The sequence below is a fragment of the Papaver somniferum genome, chromosome 9 (assembly GCF_003573695.1).
Source record: "Papaver somniferum cultivar HN1 chromosome 9, ASM357369v1, whole genome shotgun sequence".
NCBI classification, from domain to species: Eukaryota; Viridiplantae; Streptophyta; class Magnoliopsida; order Ranunculales; family Papaveraceae; genus Papaver; species Papaver somniferum.
In genome coordinates, this window is record NC_039366.1 from 23,545,202 (window position 1) to 23,571,221 (window position 26,020).

General features: G+C 38.3%; 2 protein-coding genes across 3 annotated transcripts; both read left to right on the top strand.

Moving 5' to 3' along the window:
• Positions 1–17,954: 17,954 nt before the first annotated feature.
• LOC113308085 lies at positions 17,955–19,250 on the top strand. Of its 2 annotated transcripts, none has more exons than XM_026556557.1 (2): positions 17,955–18,223; positions 18,371–19,250. In XM_026556557.1, exon 2 carries the CDS (start codon positions 18,434–18,436, stop codon positions 19,019–19,021), a length of 588 nt encoding a protein of 195 aa, XP_026412342.1. In that variant the 5' UTR covers positions 17,955–18,223; positions 18,371–18,433; the 3' UTR covers positions 19,022–19,250. The 2 variants fall into 2 exon arrangements, with proteins under 2 accessions (XP_026412342.1, XP_026412341.1); XM_026556556.1 differs by having other exon boundaries at positions 17,955–18,214.
• A 4,605-nt stretch (positions 19,251–23,855) lies between these two features.
• On the top strand, positions 23,856–25,097 carry LOC113311588. The gene has a single exon (XM_026560411.1). The coding sequence runs from the start codon at positions 23,856–23,858 to the stop codon at positions 25,095–25,097; it is 1,242 nt and encodes a 413-aa protein (XP_026416196.1).
• Positions 25,098–26,020: the final 923 nt, after the last annotated feature.

A 26,020-nucleotide genomic window follows, 5' to 3' on the forward strand; every position in this document is an offset into this window, starting at 1 on the left:
GCTGGTTTATCTGCAGTTGAAGGTTAGCAAGTTCGTTCTTGACTTCATTTTGAACACGAAACAGATCCTTGACAAATTCTCCAATCCAAGAGTTATACTCTTTTCTTTCAACCATCTTCTTTAAAAGACAATCTTGACCAGAATCATATCCCTTGAGATCATCCTCAGACATAGGGTTCACTTCTTCTTTGGGAACAGATTCCATAGAATTCCTTTCTGAAGAATAAAGCCACACATATAAGACTTATATATGTTCGTGAGAAACCTAGCTGGAAACCCTAAAGTTTCTTGAGGAGATACAGACGTTCGTGGGCCAGCCAAAGTACAAATGGCCCAAAATACGAAAACTGCATACCATGTTGCTTTCAAAGATACTCTATCTCCAAAATATCATAGTTACAAAAGAAGGAAGTACTAACAACATTACATCGTAAGATATACAAACTGGAGACAAACACCACAATACTTGAGCATCTCACAAATCCTCATTTTTGTACCTCTCAAGTTAGACACAAGAATGGACTTTCTGCTACTAGTTAGCAGAGGGAGACATAGTCTCACCATAGGTTTTGAGAGAATAACAGTTATTACCTCTAGGATATCTGAACTTAGCATTTCTTGTCCTTCCTTGGCAGTTTCCAGATACGGGAGAACGTCTCACAGTCCTTCTGGGAAACATAGGTGAGGAATCTTTCTGATAACAAAGTCTAGGACTTCTAAAAATAGGTTCTAGGGGATTTTCCAAAATTGGTCTCCATACACTAGACTTAGATTTACCAGAGTTGTTCTTATAAGCACAGGACATGCTTTCATAGGTAATACGATTTATACCACTAGAGTTTACCAATGTCCTGTAATGATTTCTAGGAGAGAGATCACTTTTATAAAATGTCTGGTTTCCTGTGAAAGAGAGTTTTACAGCAGCAGCCGTCCGACTATTTACTCCATTGACAGTAGAAAGAAACAATTTGTGAATATTAGAAACTTGTTTCTTTTTGGCAAAGCAATGGATGGCGTAGTGATTTCCTTTTCCAAAAAAGGTACAGGTTCGTGGAGGAGAAGTTGTAGATGGTGGATTTTTGACAAAGGCTAAATTCGTAAACTCATAATTATACGAAGCTCTGATTCAGCAATCAGACGTGAGTATCGAGACACGGGTCTCTCATCGAATTCTCAACGGAGAGTACTTTCTCTCAGAGTACATGTAGATATATAGTCTCACGACTGGACAACGGCATATCTCATGAATACTGAATACTTTGAGTGATTATTTCTATATAGCATCACGAGATGGACGGCTCCTGGACAGCTTGCTCTGCTAGTATAGAGCGATAACGTCTTCAGGAACAAACAACAAGTTTACCTTGACTATATAAAGGATATGACTTACCGGAAAGCTCGTATCAGGATAATTAATGCTCCTAGACAGCTTGCTCTGCTAGTATAGAGCCACAAAATTAATTATTCCTAATTACAATCGCTCTTATTCCATGGTCGAATCCACGACTGGTCCCATGGAATGACAATAACAATTGTTCTGATTCTATGATCGAATCCACAGCTTGATCTCATAGAATAGCAATAACCATATTATCTCATTACTCCGATTTCATGATCGAATCCACAACTGGTCTCATAAATACAATAGATAAACCTTAATTACTCCGATTCTATGGTCGAATCTACGATCCCATGGAATGATAATGCTCACTTTATTATTCAGAATTTGTAGTCGAATCCTCAGCTGATCCTACGAATTAATAATAAACATCTTATTACTCAGTTTTGTGAATTATTCTCCACTGAATTCCACAATTAGTAATAAATAATCAACAACCGGGCGTCTGAGATACCTCTAAGTAAGCCCCGATTCAAATGGTGAAGGTGTATTCAACGATGATACACTAACAGTCACCGCACGAACGAGTATTTCAAAAATACAACGAAACGATGAACCTATGCAAAATAGAGAAGAAAATAATAAATAATTAAAAATATTGACCAAAGTGCTGGGAGCACGGACACACGACCGACCGACCGTGTCGTGGTCAATCCCACGCCAGTTTTATATTTTTAATGCATTTTTATTATTTTCCATGATTTGATGAAAATTCTCTCATTTTATCAAATCTCCTTCGTCTTGAGGAAACTCCTCGGTTTCATGGTACTTCCATAAATACTTAAAAATAATATAAAATTAAGGAAAGGAGTGTGGGGCGTAACCATTGGCCAATCGGCCATGCCTTGGTCCCAACCATCCCCACACCCACGGTTCCTTATTATTTTATTATTATTATTATTATTATTATTTCTCTAATTTCATGAAAAAACTCCTTGATTTCATGGTATTTTTGCACAAATCATCAAATAATAATAAAATAAAATAAATTATGAAAACTTGTGGGATCGGGCCTTGTCCGGCCGGCCATGCCCTAGCCGGTCCCGCACGCCCCTTTGTTTCATTATTTTATTATTAGTTTTCCTTGAATTCACCAAATTCCCTGATTGTATTTCTCTCAAATTAGGAAAAATTCCCTCAAATCATCAAAATACCTAAAAATATTAAAAAATTAGGAAAAATCATGGGACCGGGCCCTAGCCGTCCGTCCATGCCTTCCACGATCCCACACGCCCTTATTTTTTATTATTTTAATATTTTTGCTTCATGAAAACTCCTTCAATTCATGGAAACTCCCTAAATTCATCAAATTTCTCAAAATTCATGAATTTTTCATAAAATCATCAAAATATTATAAAATTAAGGAAAAGGCACCACGGGACCGTGGTCACGACCGGCCGACCATGCGTTGATCATGGCGGTCCCATGCCTCCTCATTCCTTATTTTATAATTATTTTTCATCATCTCATGGTGTTTTCCTCAGTTTCGTCGAAACCTTAATTTTGGCATATTTTTTCGAATGGATGCTCAATTGCACGCCAGAAAATATCAAAATTCTCAGGACTGAGACGCGGACGCCTTGGGGACACGAGCATGCTATCTTGACCGACCAAGATTGGATCTTTGGCTCACGGAAGCCGGTCCCATCAATTTTCACAGTTTTGACCTAATTTGCACAATTGCTCGTATTAGGTCCAAAACTCTCCCAAACACTTTGGAATTTCATGAAGTGATCGTAAGGCGGTCACGGGACAACCCAGGGACGGTTTCATGAATCCATGGTCGGTCGGTCCCTCGCCTCGTCATAATTAATTAGGTTTTCTCACCTAAGGCTCAGAAGAGCATTTTCGAATAAATGATTAAACCAGCATTTAATCATTCTTTCACCAACAAATCGTCAACTCTTCAGGAGTTCTTTGTATTTGATCACGTGAGCATATGGACAATACGTGGTTGATCCACGGTCCCATGTAGTCGCTCCCTCCTTCATCCCATGGTTGAAATTCTGACGAACCATGAATTGATCATCAATTGATCAAATTAGGGTTTCTGAATCCAAGGATCATCATTCCAGATTCTAACCTTAATAATTTTATGACGACCTCATGGTCATTAATTTTATTAATTATGCTCGGTTCAACGACCAGTATTCTAATTAATATTTTTGGTATGCTGCCAATAATCCATCAGACGAGCAACACATGCTCAGACGATCAAATATTCAACAATTCATCACATGAGCAACACTTTCTCAGATGATAAATATTTGTTCAAACCAAGGAATATTGGTTCAACAATCAATATTCAACGATCCACCGAATGAGCAATACTTGCTCACTTCATCGTAAGAACTATACCTCTGTCTCATGATATGTTCAATTCACGAGTTTCAGAACATCATGTTCAACTCAACGACTACATGGACTATCGTCCCATCAAACCACAAAGTCATCAATTGACTAACAAACCACGAGACGTCAATCGTGTCACTTGGGGGGATATCACTTAGGGTTTTGGTCCGGCAGTCTACGACACGTGTGTTCAAACACATGATGGCATGTGAGCAAGTCGTGCAATCAGTTGAAGGAATTCACGAGGTAGTGGGTGGAAAATCGACCAAATCTCTACATGTTGAGCAACTGGTTTCAAACACGATCTCCACTTCCCCACTCCTTGATTCCATCGACTGTCACACTTCATGGAATCATGGTGTCTATAATTCCAGCAATATAAATAAGTCTCTGAATCATGATTGAAAAAAAATCAACAGTATCATCAATCTCACGTCTCATCGACAACACGAGATCATCAACTCATAAATTGAGCAACTACTCTCAATTGAGCAATTTCAATCACTCAGAGCTTATCGTATTCGGAATTCACACACCCATAATATTTGATTACCATTGATTCCACACATTTCTCAGCTTCCCTCCTACAGATCAACCCATCCTCTCTTTTGACCGAATTTACTCTGGAACGATCATTGTCTTGATTTAGGCCGGAGTACTACAGATTGATCTCTCGAATCTAAAGCACCCCCTTTGCAACGGTGCATCTGTGTGAGGTTTAACATTTCGCTCGGTTCGAGGAGTCTCCTCCGTACGGTCGTCTCCTTAATTCCTTAAAAACCAGCAAATCGTTTTTCCCCATCTACAGAAGTAACAACATGCACTTGTTTGAACTTCATAGCCACCGGAGAATATTGTAAGTTATGAAAACTTTTCTTGACACAATATTCATCTGGAGAAAATTTCATTCTGTACAGTAACTCATGAGAATTAGTTTGTGTAGAAGAACTTTTCAGTGAGACAGAGTTTTCCTTTTCCAGGGACTTGCACTGTCTATGGGATAGAACAAGTGAGGCTTCAAGTTTCTCTTTCTCAACACGAAGTCTGTCTAGATCGGATGAATGCGTATTGATCAAACATTTCTCTCTAATTGGGCCTTCTTTAACCATCTTTTCAAGATCACAAATCTTTTCACGTTGTATATTGTTTTCTTGAAGAAGTTTCTCAATTTCCTTAGAGAATGACCCTATAATGTTGTAGAGTACATGTTCACGATCAATAGACCTCTCGAATTCATCAATGAGCTGTACATGATCCTTAAGATCAACAAACTCTATAGAATTTCTTGTAATTCTGGTGAGATCCATTTCAGCTTTAGCCATTATGTCCAATGTCTCATTGGAGGAAGAGTGTCTGACACAAGATGAGACAGTCTTCCTACCTCGGGATTCAGAAGAATCATCTAAAGAGTGATCCTTTGAGGTATTTCTGAGACACTTGACAAAGTTGACAACTTTAGGAGGCATTTTGGTATGCGTATGAGATCCTGTCCACAGACTCAGATTGCCACAAACACATACTTATAAGGTCTTTAACGTGTTTGCCTGCTATGATACCAATTGAAAAAGCGGGGGTCTAAAAACACCACCCAATATTTCGCTTAGCAATCTGTATGGACTAACTCTGAAATACTTTGCTAGAGAATCAACTAGACAGTCATACTCAATCTAGATAAAAGTATCTCAATGAGTTAATATCTCTCTCTTGATTTGATTTTTACTCAAGCTAAAAACAATAGAGAGTCTTTATCAAATACAAGGAATAACTTGGACGATACCAAATACCAATGTCCAAGGATCAATCAATATCAATCAACAACCAAAGGTTGGATTTCCAATTGATGATCACGAACGCACAACCTGTATTATTTCAATTATATAAAATATAATGCGGAAAATAAATAACACAGACACCAGAAATTTTGTTAACGAGGAAACCGCAAATGCAGAAAAACCCCGGGACCTAGTCCAGATTGAATACACACTGTATTAAGCCGCTACAGACACTATCCTACTCCAAGCTAACTTCGGACTGGACTATAGTTGAACCCCAATCAGTCTCCTACCGATCCAAGGTACAATTGTACTCCTACGCCTCTGATCCCAGCAGGATACTGTGCACTTGATTCCCTTAGTTGATCTCACCCTCAACTAAGAGTTGCTGCAACCCAAAATCGCAGACTTGATAATAAACAAATCTGTCTCACACAGAAAAGTCTACCAAAGGATAAATCTTTCTCCCACAGATAAACCCTAGGTTTTGTTCCGTCTTAAGATATGAAATCAAGGTGAACAGGAACCAATTGATAATCCGGTCTTATATTCCCGAAGAACATCCTAGATTAATCAATCACCTCTCTACAATCCTTCCTGACTATACAGGCGGTTTGTCGAAGAATCATAAACAGTGAGACGAAGATGTAGGTGACTTCTTTATCTTGCCTATCGGAAAACTCTCACGATCTCAAGACAATCAATCGATTGTACTCGTAAGATAGAAGATGCAAGATCAGATCACACAACTGCGATAAAAGTAGTATCGGTCTGGCTTCACAATCCCAATGAAGTCTTTAAGTCGTTAACCTGGTTTTAGAGAAGAAAACCAAAGGTTAAAGGAGAATCGACTCTAGAGAGCGCACTAGTATCACACAGACGTGTGGGGATTAGTTTTGCACAATGCTAGATGTCTCATTTATATAGCCTTCAAATCAGGGTTTTGCCTTAGTTACAAAGGAATCCATATTCAACGTTAGATGAAAACCTGATTTAGATTCAAGCTAATATTTCTCAACCGTTAGATCGAAAACTTAGCTTGTCACACACACTTGGGTAGACGTTTACTGGGTTTGCGAAAACCATGCCCAAACGTGTACGTGTATGTTGGTTCAACACAGTAACCCAAAAGGTTAACCATACGAGCATTTCATATTAACCTTGTTCTTCTTCACCATAACTAGTTCAATTGACTCAAATGAACTAGTTAAATAGTTGTTAAATTGGTATGAAATCTTATGTAACTACACAAGACACAATTGAAACAAAGATGATTCGATTCGGTTGAATCGACTCATGAAATTTATAGCCACAGTTTGCATAAAGCATTCGTTAGTAATTTAAGTTTCATGTTCAGAGCATATCTTTAGATCATAACCACTTAAGCCACAAACAAATTCGCGGACTTAAGACAACCGGCGGAGTTTTCCAAACTCAGCAGAAAATCTCGGCAAAGAGACTTTTTCCAGTTCGTGGACTGAGTTCGCGGACTAACAAGTAAACGAGTTTTTGGAAAATCCCAGCAGAAATTCTCGGTACGAGAACTTCCATCAGTTCGCGGACTGGGTTCGCGGAGTTGGCAAAGCCAATTCCTCCGGTTTCTTTCAATCAACAAAGTTCGAAAACTTCGGATTAAGGAATACATGGTTATGTAATCTAAACTCTCATTCCAATCATTGAGACATTCTCATAGGACGTTAAATAGCCGTTATTCACAGACCGTTTCGCGTCAGAGCAATTCTCAAAGTAATTGAAACTTTTCATGACTTTTGTCACTAGGTGAAGATAAACTTGATTAAAGCGAAACGCTTTACCAACACATGATTTCGAGATATAGATAGGCGAGAGATACTCGGCTCGAAATATCAAATGTGTATGATCTAGTCTATATAGCATACGACTTTTATCTCATAAGAAGTAGGAGATAGAAGACATAGACTTTTGAGTGATATATAAGTTCAAGTCTCCACATACCTTTTTGTTGATGAAGTTCCACGGTTCCTTGTATAGATCTTTTTCGTTGTATGATGAATCGCCATGAAGTCCTTGAGCTCAACTACACTTTTCTATCCTAGTCCGAGACTTAGCTATGTAGGCTAGAAATCAAGACTCATAGTTTTGATCACTAACATTGACAAACATGCTTGAGATAGCAACGCATGCGAGTTCGACCGAGCTATGCTCTAACACTTCTCTTCATAGCTCTTTTCATCACTTTATAGCTCCTTTTTGGATGATTCACCTAATAGAGGCAAACAAGAGTAATAATACGAAAATATGCAAAAATAATAGCTAAAACAAGTATGGAATGGACGTTAAAATCATAAGAATTATGCACTTATCAGGTACGCGTACCCAAGGTGGCTGGTTTAACAAGTTTTCAAACTTACAAACTCAGCAGAAATTTTTGGTTCGAAAACTTCCGCTGGTACGCTTACCCAACCTGTCTCCTTCATCAATACCGTATGCACACATATGCACACACTTGGTTTCCGGCACATGGATTTATACACTAATGTGCGAACACACTATATATGCTTATATCCATAGTTGGTTACGTAATCTCAACTCTACATTTTAATCATTGGAACATTCTTTTATAATGTTATAACAATCGTTATTCATGACTATCGTCATCAAAGCTATTTTCAAGATTGAAACGTCATCATGATTTTCGTCACGGGTTAAGATGAAAAGTGGTTAAAGTAAAAGCTTACCAACACATATTTCGAGAAAAAGATGGGCGAGTAAACTCAGCTCGAAATAGAAAATGTGTATGTATGAAAACTATCATACTTATACGACTTTGTCTCAAGAGTAGGAGATAGAGTATATAGACTTTTGAGTGATAGATAAGTTCAAGTCTCCACATACCTTTTAGTCGGATGAAGTTCCACTGGTTCCTTAAGTAGTTCTTCGTCTTCGTAAGATGATCGCCATGGAGTCTGGAGCTCAACTACACTAAATTGTCCTGAACCGAGACTTAGCTATTAGTAGTCTAGAAATCAAGACATATAGTTTTGACAACTAAACTTGAAAAACATGCTTAAAATAGCAACTCATGCGAGTTCGACCGAGCAATTCTCTAACACTACCTTTTTGACTTGTTCGAATATTCGTTGACCATGAAATACTGACATTCCTAGAAGTATATTTGCTTGAATGTGATTTCACCCCAAGAGGTTTAGACACCTGAATATCATTCACACCCTTCAGAATTAAATCCAACGTGTTTTGAAGACGGCCAAACTGATAGTTTTCCAACCTCATCTTACACTTTCTCTGAACATGTCCTTTAGTGTTGCAGTAAAAGCACACTTTCTGAGGTTCAGTGAAATCAGAATATGTAGTTTTACCATACTCGTCTTGTAAAGAACTTTTCCTCCTTGGAGACACAGTTTTTTCTTGGTCAGAGAATTTTACCTGATCATGAATTTTACCTGATCATCTCCTATCAAAGTAATAGTACTTTGTTTATCATTTTTTGACTGCAATTTTGTTGGCATATCATGAACAACAAGCATTCTTACTTCTACCAAATCATTGTTTTGTAAAAAGATTGTGTTCATGGTAGTTTATTTAGATTCACTATCGCAACATGGAGTAGTGTTCTTACTCGACAATCATTTGATCTCTAAGGAATTATCTTTAAGTTCAGCTTCGAATGAAAAAAAATTCGATTTCACTTTGGCATGTTCTTCAAGAACGATCCTTGTTTTGGAATCATATTCAGAAATACTACCGATAAGAGTATTGACTTTGTGTTTCAGCCGAATGACCACAGAAGACTGAAATTCTATACACTTGAAAATTCAGAGCTTTCCTTGGCTGATTCTCGTTCTACTTCTGAGTCAAACTCATCAGTAAGATAATAGCGATAACACTTATCAACATCCAACTATTTTATGGAAACAAAATATTCGTCTCTATGAGAGTTTGAAAATTCAGATTCTTCCACAGAATCCATAAAAACAATTTCTTTTAAACGAGTGCAACGTCTATCAGAGATTTTACTCATGTCCATATAGTCAGACTGCTTCAAACACAAACTTGTTAGGTCTTAAGGTGTTTGCCTGCTCTGATACCAATTGAAAATATTGGGGTTCCAAAATAAACCACCAACTTTTTCTTAGGAAATTTGTATGGACTAAACCCAATACAATTCCCAGAGTTCAACTTAATGAATCTCAATCAAGGAATTATATGGCGAGCTTATATCTCTTTACTTTTGTGATTACAACGTTTATAGAACCAACTCCGTGAACCTAATTACTAAGAGATTACTTAAACGGTACCAAAGACCAAAATCCAAGAACCAATCTAGTTGTATCCAAAAAACAAGGATGGATGTATCTACTTGGAATGATTGACGTACAACCTGTGATATTTCAATTATAAGGATAAAAAATATAATGCGAAAAAAGAAATAACACAAACACCAGAAGTCTTGTTAACGACGAAACGGAAAATGCAGAAAAACCTAGGGACCTAGTCCAGATTGATTACCAAACTGTATTAAGCCGCTACAGACACTAGCCTACTACAAGTTAACTTCAGACTGAAATGTAGTTGAGACCGAATTAAACCCTCCCAGCAATTTAGTTATAGTCGCGCTCCTTATGCCTCTTGAATCCCAATAGGACTCCGCGCAATTAATTCCCTTAGCTGACGTCACACCAACTAATTAAGAGTTGCTTCAACTCAAATGAAGATTTTAAACCAATCTGACTCCCACAGATAAGCCTATATGTGTGATCTACTTTTTGATCGTAGATCAAGGTAATGGAAATCGATAGCAATAGACAAAGTCTAGATAACCTCAAAATACGGACTTATGCAACCCTAAGTGCATCCTATATTATTATTCACCTCACAAGTATAAAACTTGTGAAATCAACAAAGTCTGAGACGAAGATAACTTTGATGATGTCTATCTATCTTATTCAAGTGAGAAACTCAATAATCGAACAAGATCAGGATACTCGAGTTATCAAGATAAAAGATAACTGGACCTGCTTCACGAATCCCTATGAAGTCTTTGTAGTCGCTAAACCCTAAAAGAGTTTTAGGAAGAGGACGACTCTAGTTACAACTAGGACACAACAAAAGTAGTGTCGGGATTCAAAGATATTATTTGCTTGATGTTCCCCTTATATAGATATTCAAAGCATAAGTTGCTTTAGGTTTAAGCGAAGATAGGTTTGGAACCAAGAAAACAATATCTATCGTTAGATGAATATTTGAATCTGATTAACATAATCAAAATATACACTCTGGTTTGGATGAACCGTAACAAAACCGTGTATAAGACCACGCTCATGAATGGTTAGCCGAAGCTATCCAACTGAACTATAACCTTGAGTATTTTCATAAACACTTAAGACTTAACTCGAAACACAATCATGTGATCAAATATGTCTATGGTGTTTTTAGAGATTATTCAAATGCTAATTGTCTCGAAGAAATAATCTTATGTGCGTATGAAATTAATCGACATAGTAAGTAGGTGTACAATGTACAAACGCTTAACTTGTCTGTGAACAGTTGCGTCACGCTACGTGTATCGGTATGTAAACCTTAAGACATAACCGAGTTCCAGAGTTCACAAAACTTTTTCGGCATACTGGTATGGATACCATTTAAGCATAACGATTTCCGGAGTCCACAGAACTTTTGTGGTACGTATACCGGTATGGATACCATTTAAACATAGCCATGTTCTGGAGTCTACAAAACTTTTCAGATACATGTACTGGTATGGATACCAAACCGGTTATGTAACCCACAGTTCTTTTCTAGTACGCGCACTGGTTTGCATACCGATCCGAATTCACGAGTTCCCAGACTTTTAAAGGTGTGCATACGAATATGTGTACCAAAAATATGTTTGTCGACATATAGCTACTCCGTTTCATGTACTAAGTACATGTATTACGGCTTCAGACTTATAGCAGTTTCCCAGTTTGTAAGACTAATATACATTGTCTTATATCTGAATCTATAATTGTTCTATATTTCTCTAAATCAGTTCAAAACATTCCCGAATAACATCAATGACACATACCACTGTTTTTAGGCTATTTTCGGATGATAATTCTTGAAACATTATTTTGATTGTGAACATTAAATTGTCCTTAACCGAAATTCATCAAGTATGAATAAATGTTCATTAAGCTTAGTCATATTTCGAGAGCTAATTACAAGATAAACTTGACTCAAAATTATTGATATATTTATGTTAGTCTAATTAGTTATGCAACATCGTCTCATATATAGAAGGATGAATATAACTTGAGAATAGATGGTTCAGTCTTCAGTTATCTTTTGTTGAAGAAGTTCTTCAAAATATTCGGTTGATCTTCGCCTTCAAACGGTCAAACGCAATGATGACTGTCGTGATGTTCGTTTCTCAACCACACTTCTATCCTAGTTTGAGACTTAACTAATTTTAGACTAGAAATCAAGATATATTTTTGACAAGTAAATTTGACAACAAGCTTGAGATGACAACACTTGTGAGTTTGACCGAGCAATGATCTAACACTAGGTGAAGTCTTTTTAGTCGCTAAACCCTAGAAGGGTTTTAAGGAGAGGAGGACTCTAGTTTACAACTAGGACACACAAGAATAGTATCAGGGATTCAAAGATCCCAGTTGTTTGAGGTTTTCCTTATGTAGACTCTCAAGATCAAGGTTTCTTTAGGTTTAAGCTAAGATAGATTTGGAACTAAGCAATTAGTAATCACTGTTAGGTTAAAAACTTGACTTGGGATTAAATAATATACACTCTGGTTAGGATGAACCGTAACCGAACCGTGTACAATGACATGTTCACGAAGGTTAGCCAAAACCAGCCAATTGAATGATAAGCTTAACCATTTTCATATTCATATAACACTTTAAGACTTTTCTTGAATCACACATATGATCAAAAATGTCTAGATAGTGTTTTTGGAGAGTTGTTCAAATGTCGATTATCTCGTAGAAATAATTCTGATGTATCCGAAAATATTCGACAGAGTAAGTACGTGTACTATACTTGTTCGCGAATATTCTTTTCATAGTACGTGTATCGGGTATGTGTACCCTTAAGAAAAATACAAATTCAGGAACTCATAGATCTTTTATGGTATGCGTACCTTTCCGGTTTCGAAACCAACATATCTTTTATGGTTTGCATACTAGGTATGCGTACCTTTCCTGGTTCACAATCAGCAGACTTTTTATGGTATGGATACTGGGTATGCGTACCAAAAAGTCGCTGCCGAACTATATCTACGATAATATATGTACTGGGTACATGTAATACGACTCTGAACTTATAACAGTTCTTCCAGTTTGTGAACTGGTATGCATACTGTCCTGTATCCAGATTAACAATGGTTCAATATCTCTCTAATAATCAAAATGAAACATTCTCGAATAACAAACACATATCACTGTTCCATGTCCACCATTAGGAAACTTCAGGACCCCCAATCTGAGCTGCTCCTATTGAGAAGCTGTACTGGTGTCTCTTGACTGTACTTCACCATGCGTACGACAAGACCATCTACACTCCAACAGGGACAAGTTTGCTTTGACGGTCACTTAACCCAGTACCTACAACAACTGATCACCGGTGATGGTGACGGCTTTGGAACATTGCAGCAGCGAATAGCCACATTACCTATGAAACATGGTGGCTTGGGTATATATTTCATGGAAGATACGAGTAAAAATTGTTTCCTAGCATCCCATGCTCAGACTCGGTCATTGCAGATCTCTATTTTGGGTCACACAATCGCCACTGCGGCAAGTGAATCTCTCCAACAGGCCCAACTGAAATTCATACAATCTTGCGATATCTCACTTTCTACTCTCAGGGTCGTCAACACCGCCCCCCATCCTATGCGTGCCTTGGCGGTTTTATACTTCGATGCTGTTGTGAAAGACATGCCAACAAGTTTTCCAATGTCAGAGAGAGACTCCATCTTATGGCAATGTAACAAAACTAAACACGCACACGATTATCTTGCTGTGCCGATCAGTGGGCTAAACCAATATATTGGGACGAGATGGTTTTCCGCTGTTCTAAGTTATCGCTTGGGCATTCCACTATTCGACAACGATAATACATGTCCTAGCTGCAATAGATCCATGTATATATTCGGGGACCACGCCTTACATTGTGCAAGTGATGTAGGACCTAAGTTTCAACACGATTTGGTTAGAGATGTCTTTGCGGACATCTGTTACAAGGCCGGTGTTCTGCTAAGAAAGAAGTTTCCCTTGGTTTCTTATCAGATGAAAACCTTGAGACCCGCGGACATCCTTGTATACAACTGGGAAAATGGTAGAGACGTCTGCTTTGATGTGACCGTCGTCTGACCTTTCACAAGTGGCAGTCGCAGCTTCACTCTCGGCCAATCCATCTCTTCTGCAATTACCCGTAAGCGTAAGAAGTATCTCGAGAAGTGTATCACTCATGGCTACGGACTTGGCTTTCTCCACCATAGGCGAACTCAGTGACGATTCAATAGTCTTTTTGAAGAGACTAAATAATTGTTTAGCCAGCCTTGATGCTAATGTTCGTGTAAACAGTTTTTTATTTCAGAGAATAGGACTTTCTGTTCAGAAGGGTGTTGGAGCCCAGCTTGTTTCTAGGCTTCCGACTAGTTTCGTGTAAAATATTATTATTTAATATAATAAATAAAAATATCTAAGAATAGTTTTATTTTGTTAAAAGAAATGATTAGGTTATAAACAATAATCTTAAACCAAATTCATCAAGTATGAACAAATGTTCTTAAGCTTAGTCATATTTCGAGAACGATATTCAAGAAAAACTTGACTCGAAATTTCTATTATGCATGTACCGTCTAACATAGTCATGCGACAATGTCTCAAAGATAGAAAGGTGAAAACTTGAGAACTAGGTGGTTTTGTCTTCACTTACCTTTTGATGTTGAAGTTCTCCAAAGCTCCTTTTAATATTCGCCTTCAAATGGTAGAACGCAATGATATGTGAATCTCAACTACACACTTCTATCTTAATCCGATACCTGGCTAAATATGGACTAGAAATCAAGATATAGTTTTGACAACTAAATAGAGAAGATTGAAGAAGGTTGAAGATGAGACGATAATGGACGATATTGGAGTCTCCCTAGTTTTGATCGAGAGGAAAATGGGAAGTAAAAGAATAAAGGAGAGGGTTGGTCATTGGTTGCTCGACGGGAGTATCTAGGAAAAATATTAATATGTGGGTACTAGGGGTTTATTTACCATTGATCTCTTAGATCGGCTGGTTTTGGCCCTTTTGGGTGAGGTCGGTTGGTATCTGTATACAACCGAGTAACACCATATATATAGATAGCTCGGGCTCGGACAAAATTTACCGTAGAGTGCTTCGGGTTTAGTTTTGTTCGGTTATTCTTAGGTCGGGTTGAGCAGTTTAGGCGGTTTGGACGGGTCTATGTGTACCTCTAAGCGTTTTACCTCAATTTCATTATTCCTCTAGCTATTTTATCCAATAAGGCTTCTTCTCAAGAACCCTAACTGCATTTCATTCTCCTTCTCATATATTCTATCTAGTTTATGTTTGTAACCCTCTATTTCGTTCTCCCGTTTTCCTTTATAGACCATACAATATTATATCTAATTTTATATTTATTATTTTATTCTTATTTATTTTATTTTTCCTCACATATTTCCATTAATCAAAATGTTTATTCCATTATTTATTTAATTCTTTAATTGTCTCTTAAATTTCCCTAATTTTCTTCTCTTTTTATTTGTTTGTCAAAGTTACAATTAAGTGACTATTTCAGCCCTATGCCTTTAGTAAATACATATAAGAATAAGAATTTATATGTATCTAAGATCAAATGCCACAACTAAGGCTAAGGTAAAGAAAACGACCGAACAAAACCCCACGTGAAAAGGTTAGCTAATTAGTCGGCGAAAACTCAACCAGAAACGATAAATAAAAATACCTGGTATTACATCTAAGGCTTCTGGATTATTCGCTACACATTAAAATAGTTAACCAGATCACACCTTTGTTATAGGAGCATCTCTTTTTCAAGAAGAAGAAAAATAGTCGAATGATAATTTTGAGTAGCATTTCTTCTCCAATCTCATCAAAGTACAAGAAATGTATGCCATCATTGTAAATCATTCTTTGTCTTTGCGATTTAGTGTTATGTTCCCTGTCAAAGGTAGGATATATATATAACAACTGAATTTTAAGAAAAAAATACTTAAAGTAAAAAACATTTCTTCTTATAAATTGGTGTAGCCTGTTAGAGCACTGCTCGATCGAACTCGCAAGTATTGCTATCTCAAGCTTGTTTGTCAAGTGTAGTTTCCAAAACTATAAGTCTTGATTTCTACTCCACTTGTAGCTAAGTTTCGGACTAGGATAGTAAGTGTAGTTAAGCTCTAGACTCCACGACGTTCATCGTGCAAAGACGAAGAACTACTCAAGAAACTGGTGGAACTTCATCAACAAAATGGTATGTGGAGACTTGAACTTATCTATATATCACTCAGTTCCGAGTTAGCTGGCAGATATTGAGTTATCAAACAACAAAAGCCTTCTTATCTGTGGTTTCTGAAATATTTCATAAACTGAACCCATTATGTATTTACATTGAGTTAACAGGCTTTATGATCATGGTTATGTTGCCAGTGTTGCTCGTTCTGACATTTTGATTATTCTACTTGCTAGTTAGAGGACTAGACCCCTAATGAGTTGAACTAAGTACTTAATGGATGTGTAAGAATCTAGCATGATCAAGACTCTTTCGTTTTGGGTTACTGTTCTACCAGTAGGACAGTGGTCGCATGTTCTTTAAAAACTGTTTGAGAAGCATACTAGGGAGTCGATATTGGAGATGGGACCCTGATGGTGCTATTATTGTTTGTAACTGTGCAGTAGTCATGAGCTGCCACAAAATTGTTTAGACAAACACAGAACCAACTGCCTTAGTGTACCTGCAGAAAGGAAATTAGTCCATATAAATTATCTTGTCATCAGTCCATGTATTTTTCTTACCCGTCAGCTATGTTGTAAAAGGCGTGCGCCTTTGGCGCTTAAGCCCCAAAGGCCCACTAGGCGTAGGACCAGCGCTTAGCAAAAAAAAGGCGCCAAGGCGAGGCGATATGACCAAATTTTTTTTAATATTTTTTTGGGGGCGCACAAGGAGCGCTTAAGCCCTAGGCCAGGTCAGGTGATGGGCTTGGCGCCTCGCCTCGCCTAGCGCCTTTTACAACATAGCCCGGCAGTATTGTTGACCTTGAGGTGAGCCTTGAGTCGAGTATTTGTCATTACAGTCAGAAGCATAACTCATTTGTTAAGGACTTTAGGCCTGTGAGAAGCTGAACTTGCTTGAGCTCTCCGACTTTTAAATATGTGCCTCTTATGAAACTTGTCCAATGTGCTTTTGCTACAAATAGCTTACTGGAATTAAGGTTTGTGTAGATATGCACCTCATATTTTTGGCTCGAACCATATATATGATTAGAAGTTAGTTTATGGAGCCGAAACAAGCTGTCGAGTTTCATTATTCCATTACTGATACTCTTTGGGTGCCAGTTCCTTTTGATGGTGACGACGCTATCATTGCAGAACAGGCCTCTGAGAACACAGAGGGCAGTTCCGAGTTTCCTGAAGGAAGTGCGTCACAGATACAAGCCTAGACCCTTTTCATTCAATACTTGGTTGAACTGTTTTGATTTACACGCCTATAAAATCGGCTATTATAATTTGTATAGTGTAGTTCCATGATAATGGATGGCATTACTATGGCTAGACTGTTGGCGATTCTAGAAAGTCGTAATCCTGCAATGAATATGGACCATTGTATTGCAGCTCATCGAAGTGGAGGGTGACTAAAACCTTCATTGCAGCTGCATTATTCAATTTTTCCCCTGCACATGGCACAATTTATGCAACTGCTGATATTTTTAGCTGCAATTCTGACACAAACTGTGCAACGTCCGCGGTACAAGTACAATCAGCCTCCTTTTGGTCCTGGAGCTATTTGGCTGATGCTGTAAGATGGAAGGACCTAACTTTTTTCCTGTTTAACCATGCCAGATTGCTAAAATCAGTTTTATGTCCCAACAACTCCCAGGACGGCGGCCGGATTCTCCCAAAGTTAGCCAAACAGATAATTGTTCTCTTTTTCGATGTAAATCATCCTTCGTACTCGTAGTAATCTTGCAAAGAAGAAGCTTAAGGGAAATCTCACAACAGTACTTTTCATCGAGACCCGAGATTACCACCGCCCTGGAAAATCGTGCCAAGAATCCATGGCCCGAAAAATTGGCTTGTGACTCAAAATGCCACTGTAACTCAAAAAATTCCTCGTGCCCCAAATTTGTCCGCGGTGACACGAGATTAAAGTGAAGGATTCTCAGGACTGAACCAAGAACCAAAAAAAAGCAGTGTCTCTTCTTTTCAAAGGGTTGGAAGATGTGAGCTTGTGATCGCCGCTTGAAGGGATACTCATGACTGAACTTCATTTTTGGGTTTAATTGTGGTGCTGCAGAATCTAATTTCTAAATGAATTCTCTGTTTTTAGGGTTGTCTTTATAGATTACAGGTCTTGCTGCAACTATGTATCTATCTATGGTTTGAAGAGAAGGTCAAATTCTGCATCTTTGTTCTCTTAACTCCTCTTGTACTCAGCATGAAACAACAAGTAAGTAAAGTAAAGCCATCTCTTTTATCTTTTTGAATTCTGCATTTTTCTGATCTTTCTGTTTGTGTAATTAGGGTTTAGGTGTGTTATTAGGTTTACACTTTAACTCAACTTTAAAGGGTTTTCACTAAATAGGTAAATCATTCATTTTTGCAGGCCTTGAAACTAAAATCTGAGCTTGATTGATAGATAAATCTTGTTATTCAAACTATAGAAACCATGAATGTTACTGTCCAAATCAAAAATGAGAAAGACTTGGAAATGCAGCCTCCACCAGGGTTCACAGCAAAGGTGTCTAATGTCCAAGGCAAGTGTACTGGAGCTAACCACTATGGCAACCAAGGAAATGAAGATGCAAGCATCAGTAAGGAAGATAAAAAAGCTGACAGCTCCAACAGTAATGCAGTGGAAGTCGCTCAAGATGATGACCACTGTGAACAACAACCTGAATCGGCGGTCCTTGAAGTTGCCGATCCAGATTTTTATGACTTTGGCAGGGATAGGAGTGAAGAGTGCTTTGCAGTCGATCAGATATGGGCCATTTATAAAGATTTCGATGGTATGCCCAGATCCTATGCTCGGATTGACAAAGTATATTCACCTTTCAAGGTGGATGTCACATGGTTGGAGTTTATTGCTGGGGATATAGATGAGACTGCTTGGAAGAGAAGTGGGTTACCTGTTGCTTGTGGAAAGTTCAAACACGGCAAGACTGACACAATCAAGCATATACGTGCATTCTCCTATAAGATTCTTTGTGAAGAAAGTGTTGGAACGAGTTACGACATCTATCCCGGAAAAGGGTAGACTTGGGCCCTCTACAAGAACTGGAATATTAGATGGAGCTCTGATCTGCACAACCGCAGAGAATATGAGTATGAATTTGTGGTAGTCCTGTCAGATTACACTAAAGAATCAGGCATTTCAGTTGCCCCTTTGGATAAGGTAAAAGGTTTTGAATGCCTGTTTAACCCGACCCAAAACAATGGCATGGCTTTCTTTCAGATACCATCCAATGAAATATTAATATTCTCTCACAGGGTTCCTTCAATTACCACCACAATCGGTAAAGAACGAGAAGATGTCCTGAAAGTTTTTTTGAACTTGATCCTTGTTCCCTGCCTAGTAACCTTGAAGAAATATCTGAAACTGTTGATGGTAGCACTAACAGTTCATTAAAATCTGTATCAAAGGAGAAGCAACCAATGCTGCAGAAGAGAAAAACTCCTGATGCACAGAGTACCTTGGATGGGAATTCCCTAGGTGGAATTGAGTCTGCTAGGATGCCAAACAGATGCTATAAGAATCCAAATGAAGAAAAGCGAGCAGCAGAAGCTTCTGATGGACTCCTGGTTGAGAGTAACGCTACCAGTGTTTCAGACAGCGAGAAAAACGCTGCTGCTCACACTAAGGAAATGAGTCCAGATGGTCTGAGTACCGTACCTGGCCGCGTGGACGAGCACATCCCCGCCCCACCTTATTTGAAAACTTTTGAAATGCTAAACACCTCATTCTGCAACTTTAACAGCGAGCGATCCCGTGAAAAGTTTCAGACTGGCCAGGTATGGGCTCTGTATTGCAAATTGGATAAGTTGCCCAAAAGCTATGCTCGGATAGAGAGTATTGAATCATTTCCTGTTTTTAAACTGGCTGTAAAGTGGCTTAAATCTTGTGATCCACCAAGAGGCATTATTCCATGGTCTGACAAGGAAATGCCAGTAAGCTGTGGAAGATTTAAGGTCACATCTACTGAATCTGTTGTCTTTAATGCTTCCATTTCTTTCTCTCATCTGTTAAGTAAAGTTCCAGCTATTAATAACATGTACACAATCTATCCAAGAGCAGGGGAAGTGTGGGCACTATACAGTAAATTTCGCTTTGACTTGATGCATGCAGACCTGAAAAAATGTGAGTATTACATTGTTGAAGTTTTAGATGTGGTTGATGCTCATTGGATAATCGTATCAGTTTTGGAAAGAGTCACTGGTTTTAAGACGGTATTCAAAGCTAAAGAAAAAGAGGGACTTGATGCCACTGCAGCTATTCCGTGGATTGATTTGTATAGATTTTCTCATCAAGTTCCTACTTTCATGTTGTCAGGAGCAAAGTATGGCAACTTGCGTGGCTGCTGGGAGCTCGATCCTAGAGCATTGGCAGTTTATTGATATTTGACAAACTGAAGATGAGCAGTTCTTATGTGAAGTTATTTTGGCGTCAGTATAGTATCTCTTTTTACCTTGGCTTGAAAGCTTTCGTGTTTTGTGGAGTTTATAGAGTTGTACTGGCAGAGTGGCAGTACATGTGGTTATTTTGTGAAGTTATACTTGTGCTTGCAGAGATATATATGTATGTTGAATGTAGTTACGTAAACACTTTTATGAAAAGTAAAGATCATTCTCTGGGTTCATGTATAATCTCTTTCTGTTTTTGATATGTGGTTATTTCTTTACATTATGAACATTCGATCGATGTAAGATTTGCAGGTGGCACTTCCATCCAAGTGTGTGGCATCTGTTTGGATAAAGCAATAACATAAGGTGCAGTCTAATTATTGTGTCCGACTTTCAGTTGTTTGAAATATGATTGTTTACATCTTCGTATATGCTGTCTAATTAAATTCTTGCCTTGTGATGTGCACTTCTTAGATGCTGATGATTAAACAGTTTATAAAATGCTAGTGAAAAAAATTTCATGCACAGCTTAGCATGTGATTCTTAGCTGTTGGGCGACGAAAACTTCTATCATGGTCTTGAACTCTCATGTTTTGATCTGTTCTTGTTTGGGCCATGGTATGCGACTCGAAATTTTGTTAGATTTTTGGTTTTTCGTATTATTCTCACACAATAAGGGTGGACGTCGCTTTGCAGTTGATCAGATATGAATCAACTTTCTAATCTCGTATCATGTATAGCTGGGATGCTGGGTAATATTGCAAAGGTAGCCTATTAAAACTTTATTTGCTTCTTAGAATTATAAATAAATCTTGATCTCATTATTGTAGACTGCAAATGAGAAGTTTGATACTGAAGCTCAACTTGCTTAGTGTTAGAGGAACAGTCTTTTGCTAGATTCTCGCCTGAATTGGGTCACTAGTCTTTTGTGATGAGAAGTTCAGGCATCTAATTCAAGTCCAGTCATTATATGTGTTAGCCATGGAAGATGCCAATTGTAATCTCCTCCCAAACTTTTCTAATTGTGTTAATATTTGTTTCTGTATTACATTGTGCGTTCCTGTTCTTTTCCTCATTTTCTGAAATATATAGCTTTAGAAATGTAGTTAGGCGCCAATCAGGTATGTTAACTCAATAATGTAGCCGTTGGAAGTTTCATGTAAAATCTTGTTGCGCATTCTAGGGAGCCATCCTAGAGTGTATTTACATCATAGAGGATGGCCTGATGGGTTCTCATTGGGCACTACTGACTAGCTGAGTCTGACTTATCTGACTTGTTTTTTTTTCTTCTTTTTTTTTTTTAAATTTAAGCGTCGCAATTTGGTAATTTGATGCTAACCAAGTAAATGAGTCATATTGTTGTTTAACCAAACCAAATGACTGTTGAGTCCAACATTAGATAATCCAGGTCAGACATGACAACAAAATTGGTCCAACATCTGGCTAAGGAGACTCAGTTCCGAGTTAGCTGGCAGACATGGTTTCTGAGGACTAGACACCTAATGAGTTGAACTAAGTACATAATGGATGTGTAAGAATCTAGCATGATTATGATACTTTTATTTGGGGTTACTATTCTAACACTTAGACAGGACAGCGATTGCATATTCTTGAAAAACTGTTTGAGAAGCATACTAGGGAGTCGATATTGGGGATGATGCTGTTATTGTTTGTAACTGTGCAGTAGCCATGAGCTGCCACAAAATTGTTTGGAAAAACACAGAACCAACTGCCTAAATATACCTGCAGAAAGGTAATTAGTCCATATAAATTAACTCGTCTTCAGTCCATGTATCTTTCTTATCCGGTGGTATCGTTGACCTTGAAGTGAGCCTTGAGTCGAGTATTTGTCATTTCTGTCAGATGCATAACTCATACTATATGTTCGGGGATTTTAGGCCTGTGAGAAAGCTGAACTTGCTTGAGCTCTCTGACTGTTAAATATATGCCTCTTATGAACCTTGTATAATGTGCTTTTGCTACAAATAGCTTAATGGAATTAAGGTTTGTGTAGATATGATTAGAGGTTAGTTTATGGAGCCGAAACAGGCTCTCAGGTTTGATTATTCCATTTCTGGATACTCTTTGGGTGCCAGTTCCTTTGAAATTTAAATTTAAATTTTTTTGGCAACCACGCTATCATTGCAGAACAGGTCTTTGAGAACACAGAGGGAAGTTCCCAGTTTCCAAAAAAGAACTGCCTCATGAATACAAGCCCCCACACTTATAAACTATTTATCTTTTGATTTGTATGCCTATAAAATACCCTACCATAATTTTTCTAACTGCATTACTATGGCTGGACTGTGGGCGATTCTAGAAAGCCGTAATCCTGCAATGAATATGGACCATTATGTTGCAACATAGCGAAGTGGATGGTGACTAAAGCCTTCATTGCAGTTGCCTTATTCAACTTCTCCCCTGCACATGACACAATTTATGCAGCTACTGATATTTTTAGCTGCAGTTCTGACAAAAACTGTGCAACGTCCACGGTACAAGTACAATCAGCCTCCTTTTGGTCCTGGAGCTAACCCTTGATATGACCCGCGGGTGAACAAAGTGAAGTTTTAAAACGTACTACTATTTTTCTTTATATGCTCGGTTTTTAGGGTTTGTCTATATAAATTCAAGTCCTGCTGCTATGCGTCTATCGATAGCATAGAGAAAAGGTCAAATTCTGCATCTTTGTTCACACTTTTTGAACTCAGGAAGAAGTAAGTAAAGCCATCGCTATTATCTTTTGATTTCTACAGTTTTCTTTTCTTTTCGCAGATGATGTTTGTGAATCACCTTTTTTACAGGCCTTAAATCTGAGCTCGATATATAGATCTTTTTATCCGAACTTCACATACATGAAAGACCTACAAAAGCAGTCCCAACCAGGATTTGATTGGACGTTCGTCTCTAATGCCCAGGGAACTTGTATTGAAGTATCTGACGACTATGACAACCAAGGGAATGAAGATGCAAGCATCGGTAAGGAATATAAAAAAGCTGACAGCTCCAACAAGAATGCTGAGGAAGTATCTGGAGATGATGATTACTATGAACAAGAAGAACCTGATTCCATGGTCATTGAAGTTGCCAATGCAGAGTTTTATGACTTCGACTGGTATAAGAGTGAAGAATGCTTTGCAGTTGATCAGATATGGGCCATTTATGACTGTCTTGATGCTATGCCCAGAACCTATGCTCGGATCAATAAAGTATATTCGCCATTCAAGGTGGATGTCACACGGTTGGAGTATGTTGCTGGGGATATAGATAAGACTGCTTGGGGGAGAAGTGGGTTACCTGTTGCTTGCGGGAAGTTCAAACTCGGCAAGACTGGTACATTTGATGATGTAGTGTCATTCTCTCATTAGATTTTCAAGGAAAAAGGTATTGATGAGAGTTACACCATCTATCCCCAGAAAGGGGAAACTTGGGCCCTTTACAAGAACTGGAGCTCTGATACTGACAACCACATGGAGTACGAATATGAATTTGTTCTAGTCTTGTCAGATTATTCCAAGGAATCAGGCATTTTTGTTGCTCGGTTGGTGAAGTTAAAAGGTTTTGTATGCCTGTTTAAGCCAACCAAATCCAGTGGCATGATTTCCTTTTCCTTTCGGATACCATCGTTAAGATTCTCTCACAGGGTTCCTTCATTTACAACGACAGGTAATGAACGAGAAGACGTTCCTGAAGGTTATTTTGAACTTGATCCGTGTTCCCTTCCTAGTAACCTTGAGAAAGTGCCTGAGTTCATTGATATGGAAGCTGAAACTGTTCCTGCTAACATTGTTAATTTTTTATCGAAGGAGAAGAATCATATGCGGAAGCAAAGAAAAAATCCTGCTGCAGAGAGTACCTTAGATGGGAGTTCCCCAGGTGGAAATAAGTCTTCTAGGATGTCAAACGGATGCGATAAGAACTTAAATGAAGAAAAGCGGGGGGCTACCAGTGTTTCAGTCAGCGAGAAAAATGTTGCTGCACACGCTAAAGAAATGACTCCAGATGGTGTGATTACCGTACCTGGTAGTGCGAAGAATTTTGAAATGCCTGACACAGAATTCCAAAACTTTGATGAGGAGCGATCCTGTGAAAAGTTTAAGACTGGCCAGATATGGGCTCTGTACAGTAAGTTGGATAAGTTGCTCAAAACTTATGCTCGGATAGAGAGTGTCGAGTCATTTCCTGTTTTTAAACTTGCTGTAAAGTGGCTTAAATCTTGCAATCCACCAAGAGGCATTATTCCATGGGTTGACAAGGAAATGCCGGTAAGCTGTGGAACATTTGAGGTCACATCTGGTGAAGCTGTTGTCTTTAACGAATCAACTTCTTTCTCTCATCAGTTAAGTGAGGTACCAGCTGCCGATAACCTGTACATGATCCATCCAAGGGCAGGGGAAGTGTGGGCAGTGTACAGTAGATTTCGCTCAGACTTGTCGTGCTCGGAATTGAAGAAATGCGAGTACGACATTGTTGAAATTTTGGAGGTGGTTGATGTTCATTGGATAGTTGTGTCGATTTTGGAAAGAGTTGCTGGTTTTAAGACGGTATTCAAAGCCAAAGAAAAAGAGGGACTTGATTCCACTGCGGCTATTCCTTGGATTGAATTGTATAGGTTCTCTCATCAAGTTCCTAGTTTCATGTTGTCAGGAGCAAGGTATGGCAAGTTGCGTGGCTGCTTGGAGCTCGATCCTAAAGCATTGTCAGTTTATTGATATCTGACAAACTGAATATGAGCAGTTCTTATGTGAAGTTACTTTGGCATCAGTATGGTATCTCTTTTTACCTAGGCCTGAAAGTTTTCGTTGGATTCCATGCTATTTTCTAAAATTCCTTCGGAAACAGCCTTGAAAAATCATTGTTTATCCTACTTTGAAAACTACTCTATTAGACTTGGCCTTCCACATTTTTTTTCCATACTTGAAATTGCTTGGATTCCACCGTCGGACTCATTCTAATTGATGATAGATTTTTTAAATCGGTAGGTAGATAGTGAATGCGTCATTGCATCCACATTCTTTCCCTTTCATTATATCATTTTGCGATACCAATCAACCCAAACAGAATGTTTTCTTATAAATGTTGAAATAGTGCGTCTTCTATGACAACACAAACTTGTGTATCCCACTGTTCACGAGAGTAACCAAGTTACCGTGAGACGTATTACTGTTTTGGGCTTTTTGGTCGGACATGCGCTTGGACTTGGGCTTTGGCTTGAACCATTACTAACGATCTCTCAGTTTGGAAGTTTCTCTATAATACTCAACACAGTCAACAGGATAGCCGCACTATGTAATTTGCATTTATTAATTGGGGAAACTACAGGGAGATCCATTCTTACACATTTTTCTACTGTGAAACCCACCCCCACAAAATCTCACGGGCACACCCAAAAGCGGCCAACAAATTATTCGCAGGCCCAGAGTTTTCAAAATTCGTTTATTTTCTTTTTTATTTCCCAGTTTAGCCTCACTTTCAGTTTCAGTTTTAGAGATTTAGGCGCAGAGATTAAGATTCAAAGATTCAGTTTCTGAGAGATTGAGAAGGAGATAGAATACGATCGAGAGCGAGAGCGAGAGCTGAGAGATTGAACTATCGATAGCTGAGAAGGAGCTGATTAGATATTCGATTTCAGGTT